The sequence below is a fragment of the Gossypium hirsutum genome, chromosome A11, assembly GCF_007990345.1.
Source record: "Gossypium hirsutum isolate 1008001.06 chromosome A11, Gossypium_hirsutum_v2.1, whole genome shotgun sequence".
Lineage (NCBI taxonomy): Eukaryota > Viridiplantae > Streptophyta > Magnoliopsida > Malvales > Malvaceae > Gossypium > Gossypium hirsutum.
The window spans coordinates 121,067,715-121,079,825 of NC_053434.1; the positions used below are offsets into that span (position 1 = coordinate 121,067,715).

Sequence of the window (12,111 nt, forward strand, 5' to 3'; positions counted from 1 at the left end):
CCTCCATGGCCAGTGGCCGGAGTTACACGAGAACGGCCCCTTTGCCTTCCCCTTTTGAAGCGTCCCCGAAGGTTAAGCCTTCTTAACCGCGAGACCAAAAAAAAGGGATGGAACGCCCCTTTTGCTCAACCTCGACGGCGATGAAGACGGGCTCCGACGCCGGCCTCTGAAGTAAACAGGTATTCCTCCTTTCCCTTTTTTGTTTTGTTTAAAAAATGTAGAAAAGAAAGCAGAAAGAAGAAGAAAATAAATAAGAAAAACGTAAGAACAGAGAAGAAAATAGACTAAGTTCAACCTTTAAATTTTTTGATCTGCTCTTTTTTTGCCTTCCAAACGTTGTCAAAAAAACATGTACAGAGATATTGTTTGGCTTTTATAGCCAATTTACATTGTATTTTGGTTGTATTCTATTGCTTTACACTATCAGTTGCGTGCTCCGGCTTTTTTCTGTCATTTTGCAGGTGTTGATGAAGCTAGGCACGGTGGGTGGCGATGGGACAGGGCGAACGGCAGAGGGGTGGGTGCGGCGCTAGGTTTGGCTAGGGTTTCATTTTTCTGAAACCCTAGTTGGATTTTTGGGGGGAATTGGGCTCCGAATTTGGGCCTCGGGTTTGGGTTGTAATTGGGCTTGTGAATTGGGCCCGGGCAATAATTGGGCTGTACAGCTGCCCCTCTTTGCTCGTTGTCGAGTAACGATAACAGAGCAAAGACTAAGAAAGACCAATTTTGCCCGGTCTCGTCGAGTCTTGACTTCTTAGTGCTTCTATTCAAGTAGCTTCACTCCAGTCCACTGTGCCTTATTGCTTCAATCCATTCCAGTGCATTTCAGAGAGATGCGTCCTGTAGCCTTTATCTTCTTCGCAGCAACTTCAGGGGGGCGAGGTTTGTGGTTTAGGTCTACTCCACTGTAACGTCAGGGAGATAAGACTAGCTATGATAGATTTAATCTGACCTACTGCAGCTTCAGAGGGGTGGGTGCGGCGCTAGGTTTGGCTAGGGTTTCATTTTTCTGAAACCCTAGTTGGATTTTTGGGGGGAATTGGGCTCCGAATTTGGGCCTCGGGTTTGGGTTGTAATTGGGCTTGTGAATTGGGCCCGGGCAATAATTGGGCTGTACAAGTTTAACCTTTGAAAAACCATGACATGAACCTTGATCATGAAATTCTTTTTCAAGTATCATGAATGTTGAATGGAGAATTTGCTAGGGATATTGGTTAAAATAAACAAACAAAATAATGGAGTTTATAGAGCTTCTTAGTCATCAATGGCGTTCAATATAGAAACAAAAAAGAAACAAAAAAGAAATGCTGTATACATACATCAAACGAAAGTGAAATCAATGTTGGGTTCCAACGACGGCGAAAACGCCAATGATAACAGCAGCGCCATGATCAACACCGGAACCAGCAGCAGCATCCACGGCGGCGGCGGCAACAGCGGCAGCAACAGCGGCAACACCAGTAAGGATAACGTTAAAAGAACCAAGATGATGACTGAAGTTACGGTGAAGAATTTGATGATCATCAATGAATAATTATAATAATGCAAAAAACCCCTTTTTTTCTCAGAAGCCAAACAAATTAATCAATGATCATACAATATATATATATTCAGCATTGACGTATCGTCTGCTTGATAATATTTTCTATGGGATTAAACAGGAAATTGAGAGGAGTTGAAGGGTAATTATGGGATTTAAGAACAAAAGGGGATGCTAGGGCTATAGGGTCACTATCAAATCCCTACTTTGTTAATGTCTCAATTCAATTAACCTTAACCTAAAATCATATTTTTCTAAGTCCTATTGGGTTAAAGAAAATTATAAATTTTGGTACAGCTATGGCTACTTGAATGTTTTATATTGTATTTACTTTTAAAAAATAATAATTAATTAAATTGTTTATTTGAATACATAATATAAATAATAATTATCCCATAGTTTTTATTTGAATTTTTTTAATTAAAAAATATTTACTAATGAAGTCTTAATTTAATGACCATACGAGGATTCGGAATAGATTTGAGTCTCAGCTATTACAAATCACTTGTAAATCCTATTTAAATTTATTCTAATTTAAGTATGAATATATTTTATTTATTAGTCCGGTTTAACATTGTAATGTTGATTCTAATTGTGATTATTGATGTATTGATTTGTAATTTTAATTATGTTTGCACTATTTTTATTCATATGTTACTCTCTTTTTTTCTTTGTGAAAGAAATAAAATACAATGTAAATAAACTAGACTCTCAATAGAGGATCTTCAAACAGTTTTAAGCTTATTCTCCTTGTTTGAATAGTTTTGGCAAGACTATCAACAATTAAGTTCTCTTCTCTAGGAACATGAATTTTCCTTTGCTTAAACCTTTTCAAAGTATGATGAATACTCCTAACTAAGGCATAATTTGAATTACTCGAAGAATCCTCCATGATGGCATTAATGGCTTCAATACAATAGGTTTGAATTAGAATATTCTCGTAACATCCATCCAAAATAAATTTCAATCCATTCAATATCTCCCAAAGCTCTGCCTCTAACACTGTACAATTCCCTAAATATCTGGAGAACTCAATGATCCACTCACCATTATGATTTCTCACATAACCTCCATCAGTTGCAAAACCCTCGTCAATCCTTATCGAATTGTCTGTATTCAAACACACCCAATTGCTAGATATGGACCCCCTTAATTCATATGTTACTTTTATATAACTCAAAAATATATTTTCTAGAGGTGTATTCAAATTCCAATAATTAAATAATTAATTTATATAATCTCTATTAATTTTATTTTTACAAGTATTTACATAATATTATTATTTTATGAAATTTAAAAGTTAGACCTAAGTTGTTGGGTTAATTTCCCCTTCAAATTAGAAATAATATATCTGAAATTCAAATAAATATATTTTGAATCTATTATTGTAATGTATTATAAACTAGTAATTAAAATAATTTTAAAAAAATTCTTACACCATGAAATTTAAATCAAAATGATGTTTATTGAATTGAATATATATTATATATAGCCAACTAAGTCCTTTACTGGTGTAATTCAATTCAAATTTTAGTTCACATAAAAAAATCCTAATAATCCCTTCAGTAGTGAAGTTAGGAGTGCTGGCAAGGTCTCAGTCTCCTAAAATGAAAAAAAAAATTATTTAAGCTGTTTTATAATTTATAAAATTTTAGGTTAGTAATGGTAAAATTATATTTTAGCTCCCAAAAATGGTAAAAACTTGATTTAATCCTTAAAAAGTTATAAAGATATAGGCTATTAAAAAGGTAAAATTGTATTTTTACTATCGTAAAAATATACAATTTATTTCCAACCTCCCTCCCAAAAAAAATTTCTAGCTTCGCTATGAATCCCTTCCTTCTCTTTAATAGATGACCAATAAAAAATATCTAGTTTTATCTTTTTCAACATAAAATTGCAAATTAGACCAAAATTCATTTATTGTTCTGAAATTTATCCTTTTCTTTAGGATCAAAGATAAGTTATATATTTCTACGAGAGTTAAAATACAATTTCACTATTGCATTAACTTATAATTTTATTGTTTTTGAAAGGAAAAAAAATAAATTTTTATCAATTTTAAGAATCAAAATAAAAATTTACCATATATTAACTTATACTTTTATCATTTTAAAGTGTCCAAGTTGCAAATTTCCCATTTTAGAGAATCAAAGCTTTTGCTTGAGATTAGAGGTGCTTATGGGCCGGGTCGGGTTAATTCTAAACATGATATTAAAATACTTTATGTTTGCCTAAGCTTGACCCAACCCAAAATATGGGCATAAAATTTTACCCAAACTCGTCCATATTTGCAAAAGACTAACCCAAGCCCATTTTAGGCTTGCCCATATTTTTTTTATTTTTTCTTAAAAAATTATTTTATTTTAATATTTAATAATTTTATACTTTTTTATTTATTAAAACTTTTTATATAGTCATCCTAACATTGTTTTAATGTTTATATAAGAGTAGTATTATATATTTAATATATGTTTATTTTTTAAACGTGTCCTAAATTACATAATATATATATAAAAATAATATAAAATATTATAAACTTAAAAATGAGTTGGGCTGGGCTGAAATTAGGTCTTGAATGTTCAAGCCAAGCCCAAACCATATTTTAAATAGGCCCATTTTTTGCCTAAACCTATTTTTCGAGTCTAATATTTTTTCTCAAACTTTCCCAAATTTTGAACGGACGTTCAGACCTGGACGAGTATCCCAACTCATGAATAGATCCACCTGAAATCAGCTTAAACAACAATATCCTAAACCATTGTTATTCATATATAACAATTCTATCACGTGTAATACTAATGCAATCAAATAAATCAATAATGCAAAATCCCTATTAACAAGACTTTTTAGGACAAGTTTTCTTAATCTTTTATCTTCTATGAACACATTAATGGCATTGCAGCCATTGTTGATATTTCATGGAGTTTTGCTTGTAATTACAGCCAGTAGACAACCAAATCTCTGTTAGGTTGACATTCCTTTTTTCTTTGGCAGCTAAAAAGTAGTGTCTTGAGAAATGCTTGCCTAGTTATAGAAATCCTAAAGCTGTTAATATCTGACAGGTTATTATATATATATATATATTCATAAAAAAAAGAGAGTGACTAAGTTAATCATAAAAAAAAAGAGTGACTAAGTTAATCCTTTAAAGCAGAGATGGTAAGTGAAAAAGTATTAATAAACAATATAATCTGCAAAAGAAGAGATGGTAAGTGAAAAAGTATTAATAAACAATATAATCTGCAAAAGAATATTCTCCATCTATGCAATATTTTTTTGTTCTTAAAAGAGAGAATAATTAGGTCTTAGAGAGAACAATGTATCAGCTCCATCATTTGCTTAAATCGTGGAAAAGAAAAAAAAGGGTTAATATATAATTTGATACTTATGATTAAATGTAGAATTGAAAGTTCCTCAAGTCTTCTCAAAGTTTAGATTTTAGATTTTCCTTTAGTCTTTTTTTATTGTACCGAAAAAAAATTCGGGTTTGAACTCTTAAAATAGGGTAAAACTCTTCTAATATTGTTTTTTTTTTAATTTCATAAAAAGTGGTGAAACTTGACATTATATTTTGGACTTGATTTAAAATTTTATAGATTTTGAGGTCTAATTAATTTTTAAATTTTTTGGGGGGGTTTTGAGAATTTTCAAAAAATATATCTAATTAAAAATTTTAAAAATTAATGAAAATTTTCAATAATTTAGAGGGTTGAGTTAAAAGTGAAATCACTCCGCAGAAGCAGTGTTAGTGTCGGCTGCTTTTGGGCTTATATTCCAGCACCGCCGGAATTGATGACAAAATGAGAAAAATATTGAAGCCCGTCAAGGGCGAGGAAATTGAATAAAATGATGGCAGTGGGTGTCAACTTCAATGGAAAATCAGAACTTCACATTAAATCAGCACCTAATCAGGAGGTGGCAGGTGCTCGACTTTCTTAAAATAGGAAAAAAATTTATCCAGTTTTCTTTAAATTTTATAAAAATTTAAATTAATAAAAATAACTTTTAAAATTATAAAAATTTGATTTATTTCTTAAAAAATTATAAAGATATAAAGATTAAAATGATAAAATTACATTTTTACTATTATAAAAATATACAATTTATTTTTTACACGTAAATATTTTTCTGACTTTGTCCCTGCATTAAATTAAAACCTTTTATAATTGAAGGGTTTATAAATCAATCACATCTTATGCAATCTTTATTTGGTTCAAATTTGTTTGAGGTTTTAATTGCTCATCTTTAAAGATTTTTGGTAACTCGTTATTGAAAATATGCTACGTAAGAATTAAATCAAGTAAAAATTGAATCAACATTTCAATATAATTGAAATTCTCATAAATAAAATATATTTTTGAAGGAGTTTAATTTTGAGAATATCTCTATCGAAATACTCTTTGATTGAAGACTTATTTGGCGGCTATTTGTGTAGAATTAGATATTCATATTGATTGTATTTTGATTAGGTGTTTTGGGCTTAATATATATGAATAAAGAGCACTTTATTTGTTCATAGAGGAACTAAGTTTTAGTGCATATGTGTTTAAGCCGTTCATCAGTTTACAACTAAGTTTCTAGGGGAGAGTGATCTAGATTACAGAAGTGATGTTGCAACTTGGTTAATGAATTGAACTTAAATCATGACTTGTACTTATTAGTTTATATTGGATTAATCTCGAGGTTTAGCCCCACAAACATAGGAAGTTCCAAATTGTATAATCAAACTATTTCATTCATCTCTATATCATAACTACTAGTAATTTTGTCTAGTTGCAATCGAACGAAAATTTATAACACAATTTTGACGAATTTACAATAAGTAAGTCAAATTCAATATACAATCCATCGAAATATTTAAGTGATGCTCAGCCTAAAATTTTTTGTTTAAAATGATTATTTAACGTGCCACATCAGCTTACTACTATTACATCGTTAACAACAATTAACGCTCAGTAACTAAAATATTACAACACGATAACGTAAGTGACTAAAATGTAACCTGAGAATAACAAAAGCCACTATTTTAATAGTTTACCCCAAATTTAATTCAATAATAAACTATGCTTCTAGAAATTTTTATACATGTTCATATATTAAAAAAGAAGAAGAAGAAGAAACTATCTAGCTAGGGACTATTCTGAAATTATAAAATAACAAAAAAAAAATTGCAATCAAGCTTTCCTTTTCTTATATAAGGACAAAAGCTTCTCATTCAAAAGCAAAAGCATTGCTTCCAAATTATACGTTGTTTCCACCTGCATTATCAATAAAGAAAATAACATCAATTTTTTTAGATTTTTACTTTAGAAAAATAATCCAATATTTTTTGGGGAAAAAAAAAAGGGAAAATAGCATTATTAGTGTATGTATTTGTGTATTGGTGATGTAAAATGTTAAAAAGTTTTATTAATTTTATTTAATTTTAAGATTGTTAGTATATGGATTTATATATTAACGGCATGATTGTAAAGAATAAAGGTTTAGTTGATATAATATTTCAATTATTTAAGTTGAATTCAACCCCGTGTGTTGGCTTGATGGTTAGGTTATTTATTATTTCAAGTGTGGTATGGGTTTAAATTGCGTTATTCGCGTTTATGTAAGTTAGAACTTAAAATCAGAGGACTAGTCAAAAAAGAAAAAAAGAAAAAGAAAAAAGGTTTTCAAAATCAGATTGGTGGTCTAACCAGTTAAGTCATCGGTTCGCCGATTTAGTTGATCCATTCAGTTCGATTAAATAAATTATTAAAATTTCATAAATATTAAAAATATTAAAAAAAACCGATTCAATTGATTTTTTGTCTAATTCAATTGGTTTGTATCAATTCCCTAATTAACCGATTCAATCCTTCTTCGAACCGATACCTTGACCAATTCCTAGTCCAATCAGTTTGACTAGCCAGTCAAATTTGGTTCAAACAATCATGAAAAAACCAATAAAGCTGAATTTTTTTTAGTATTATTTTAGGATATTTAACAGAAAAATGGCTTTTCATATGTTCTTATGGCAGCACAAAGGTGCAAGTAGGGCATTGACCTCAAAAATTATAAAATTCTATGTTTAGTCCCTTTAAAAATTATAAAGTCATAATTAAATGTAAGAATAAAATTGTATTTTGACTCCAAAATTTTATAATACAATTCTAGCCTCTTATATTTTATTGCTTTACCCCTGATTTTTATGTAAATATAAAATTTTAAAATTTTCGTCATTTTATATTTTTAAATAATCAAACGAAAAAATTAGAAGTTCGACTCAATGTATCAAATATAAACCTGAACTCGAAATGTATACCTAAAAATTCAAGTTATAGAACACTCTTCCACCAAAAGATTCAAAGCAAGAAGCATCCGTTAAAAAAAGACCATCTTCTTCTAATCCATACAATATAGGTGACAACGGCGGAATCCCTTGAGACGTCGGCCCGACCGTTGAGATCTGAATCGTCGCTTCTGTATCGCTAACCTTAGTACCGGAAACCGTGAATGGCGACACTTTAAACCCGTCCGATAATTTTGTTTTGTTTTGATGATGTTGATTAATAAGGTCATGATCATCTTGCTTGCAAATGGTTGAGAGAATTTGTTGTTTCTTTTGTAGCAGTATCTCCACTTGTGATTGTAACTCTGGCATGTATTTCAACATTCTTGAAACTGTGGCCGGAATACTCAACCTTTTCTGCATAAATTTGTATTCAAATTTGAAATTTTAGTTCGATTAAATTGAATATGATTTAATTGTGTTTGGTTATAAAAAGTTAATAATTTAAACTTATTCAATTCGAATTCAGTATTTATCAGAAATTAAAACTAACTCAAAAAGCCTTTAATTTGTAATAATCTAAACTCGAAATTACTTGAATCTAAAATATTTTAAACTGGAAGCGGAACATAATAGAAGCTAGAGGGTCTTGAATCCCTAAAAACTTAGGAAAATTTTCATTAAGCCGTTTGAAAGTTTTAAAAGTTTTAATTAGATACCCTAAGATTTTTAGAAATTTTAATTATGCCTTGTAAAAGTTTTAAAATTTTTAATTAGATCTTCCAAAATTTTTGGAAATTCTAATTAATCCTCTCAAAATTTCCTAAAAAGTTTGAAAATTTTCATTAAGCCCCTTAAAACTTTTGAAAGTTTAAATTAGACCCTAATTTTCTTTTGAAAATTTTAATTAGTTGTCTCAATTTTTTTTTGAAATTTTTAATCAAATCCCTTAAATGTTTGGAAATTCTCACTAAGCCCCTCAAAATTTCTTGAAAGTAACAAAAATAGTCCAAATCTAAAGCGACAAACCCCCTAAATACATTATCCAAAAAACCCAAATGAATTGAACCCAAAATAGTCAAAACTCAAAATGATTTGAACGTAAAATAACTTAAACCACAAATTAACTCGAAATCAAAATTTATCTAAACCGAAAAAACTTGACAATATAATATATATATATGATGGCAATTCATACCGTTTGTTCAGATGGTGGGAGCATTGAACGAAGTGACGAGTACAAGTCATTCATCTTTCGTCTCCGTACACGCTCACTCGCACTGTGGTTAAGCTTCTTGTCAACGGTGGTTGGGTTTTCATCACCGGTATCTCCGGCAGACAACATCGGTCGATTGAGCTGGATTCGAGGCATATCATCATGGAATGTAAAATGATGGAAATCATCAAAGCTTTCAAAGCCTGCAAGGGCACCACTGATGATATGTTGGTGGCCGATAGGAGCATCTAAGGGCCATTCACATACTGGAAACAAAGCACACATGCTTGATGGATTGTGCTATATAGTTTTTGTTTTTGTGTGTGTGTAAAATTTGAGGGTTTGTCGATTTATGATCGATATGGGATTTGAGTGTGTGTTTATATATATGTATGTTACACGGAAGGGTATATTTTGATGTTTTGGTATGTTCACACTGTGATAATGTTTAATTAATGGTTTGACAAATGACACATTACCTTCCCCCATAATCTTGTATGAAATTAATAATTTAGTTTATTTTAAAATTATATTTGAAAAAAAAATATAAGTAAATAAATTATGCTGTTTGTGGATAATAAATTATGAAAGGGTCCGTATCAAAAAAAACATTTATGAAAGGGTAAACTATTAAAATAGTCACTTTTGTTTGCTTCATGTTACATTTTAGTCACTTATGTTTGAAATGTTGTAACATTTTAGTCACTAAGTTAATTTCCGTTAACGGTGTAACATTAACCTGACGTGGTATGTTAAATCATCATTTCAAATAAAAAATTTAGGTTAAATTCTATAATTTGTCCCTATATTTTTCATTTTGAGCAATTTAAATTTTTTTTCTTTTATATTGTTTTAACTTTTTTCTTTTTTTCCATTCTCTTCTGCTTCTCCCTTTGTTTTCCTCCCTTCTTCATTTCTTTTAACGTAGTTTTTCTATATTTTCCGTTTATTAAAACTAGTCCATAAGCTCGTCTCACTCAAAAAAATTAAATTGTTCAAAAAAATAAAAATATAGGGACTAGTTTTAACAAATGGAAAATATAGAAAAACTACGTTAAAAGAAATGGAGGATGAAGGAAAACAAAGGTAGAAATAGAAGAGAATGAAAAATAAAATAAAATTTAAAATTTTTAAAAAAAGCATAAAAGAAAAAATTGTTTTTTTTAATATAATAAAGTGGTGTCAGCCACTTATCCCCCAACCAAATTTTTTTTCAAAAACTGGTATAAATATATACCAGTGTGATGTTGTATGAAAAAAAAATACCCAGGTGCCGGCCATTAAGTCCCCCAAGCCCAAAAATTAATTTTTCTAAGCCTAACATAATCATCAGGCAATGGTTGGGTCCAAAGTCAAGGTGGTGTCGTCATTAAGTCCCCCCAACCCTATTTTACTGTTCATTTCAAGTTATTTGGATGATTGTTTTTTAACATGGATCATTTTGTAATTATTTATTTTTTTGGGTCATTTTGGTAAAATAACCTAAAAGTGGAGATCATGAGTTTTAGAATTTTTAAGTTCGAGTCTTACTATACGTAATTGCGATATATGGATCTTCCATTTTACCGGGTGGGTATGCATGTGTAGGTTTTGTTCTATACTTAAATCGCATTTTTATTATTATAAAAATATATAATTTAATTCCGTCTCAAAAAAACTTTCTGGTTCTGCCACTATCTATACTTGTAAACAATTATAATGTAGAATCAAATTAATATAAAATACAATAGACGAAGAATAAAGAAGAATCGAACAAAACCCATTTATAACTTACGTACATAATAAAACTCGAACTTAAATATTCAAAAATCTACAACTTCTCATTAACAATTTAGTATTGTATTTTATATTACTAAGTATTCCTTAAAATATTATTATGATCATTTTAAAAAGGGTGATTCAAAAGATTGATGTTGGAATCCAACATTCTTTGATAACATGAATGACAACATAATAATAAAGTAAGTTACTATTTTTTAACTTAAATATGGGCTTATGAATTGCTCATGAGGTGAAATGCCATGCAGGAGGCTTAAGCAGGCTTTTTGCTTGCTTGCGCATGCCTAAACAACTACGCCACGTGCCTCATGAAAGCCGCTTATATGGATGGCAAGTTGGCAGCACACTCAGAGCAGCTCCATTTTTGCTTAAAAAAATTGTCTCACTTAGATATTGAAAAGGATCTTTTTTTTATGTAATATTAAGAGATATGATCATACCTGTTTAATGGACTTCGATTTGATATTGAAAAGATTTATTTAACTTGTTTCGAAATTTTACATTATATTTTATTATTAAATTAAATATAGATTAAAAATCTTATGAAATGAAACTATAGTTAATATATAAAATTAAAATATATACTATGAATTCTATTTTTCTAAAAATATATAAAAATAAAAATAATTAGAAAATATATTTTATAAATACTAGATTTTGATGATAAATTTCATATTAAAAGAGCATATCTATAAATATATATTAACAAATTATTACTAATAGAATGGCACCGATTTTTATATCAATTTATTACTTTTTTATTCAATTTTCAAATGGTAAGAAGATTATATAAAAATATAATAAAATAGAAATATATTTATAATAATATTAATTATGTTTTAAAATAAAAATATTTTAATGAAATTTATGATTAGAACTCAATCAACTACTTTTTATATAATATAACCATTTGTCAATCACTAATCACACAGTTGAACTGCTAAAACCTCTATCTAATATTATACATATAAGTATTATTTTATCCACTCTTCACAAACATAATTAAAAAAACTATAATGTGTCATTTATTTAACATATATTTACTTTGTTATTTATTTGGTCCACTTGTTCTAGATTTGCCAGTCGTGGTCATGCCGGTGACTTTTTTCCGTATTTTTTTTTAAATTTCAATTTCAACAAGATAGATTTGCTAAGTGGGCATAAACAGAGGAAAAAAATGGTTTATTCTATTGTAGATCTTGAACACTTTATTCAAAAAATTTGAAATTTATTTATATTGGTGTAAAATTAAAATAAATTTATATTTTTTTATAATTTTTTTAACAATTATCGTTTTAATGAACCAAC

At 29.1% G+C, this 12,111-nt stretch overlaps 1 protein-coding gene across 1 annotated transcript; it reads right to left on the reverse strand.

Annotated features, from left to right (window-relative positions):
- Window positions 1-7,810: 7,810 nt before the first annotated feature.
- LOC121209490 (transcription factor ORG2) lies at window positions 7,811-9,530 on the reverse strand. The gene is made up of 2 exons (XM_041080204.1): window positions 9,007-9,530; window positions 7,811-8,225 (listed from the first exon to the last, which is right to left on the reverse strand). Exons 1-2 carry the CDS (start codon window positions 9,307-9,309, stop codon window positions 7,842-7,844), a joined length of 687 nt encoding a protein of 228 aa, XP_040936138.1. The 5' UTR covers window positions 9,310-9,530; the 3' UTR covers window positions 7,811-7,841.
- Between the last annotated feature and the right edge of the window lie 2,581 nt (window positions 9,531-12,111).

What these genes read in the sequence shown, in the direction of transcription:
- LOC121209490 (XM_041080204.1), bottom strand. Translation starts at nt 9,309, where the DNA reads ATGTGTGCTTTGTTTCCAGTATGTGAATGGCCCTTAGATGCTCCTATC. An exon ending in TCCCACCATCTGAACAAACG is followed by an intron (nt 8,226 to 9,006) that starts GTATGAATTGCC and finishes AAATTTATGCAG; the next exon opens with AAAAGGTTGAGTATTCCGGC.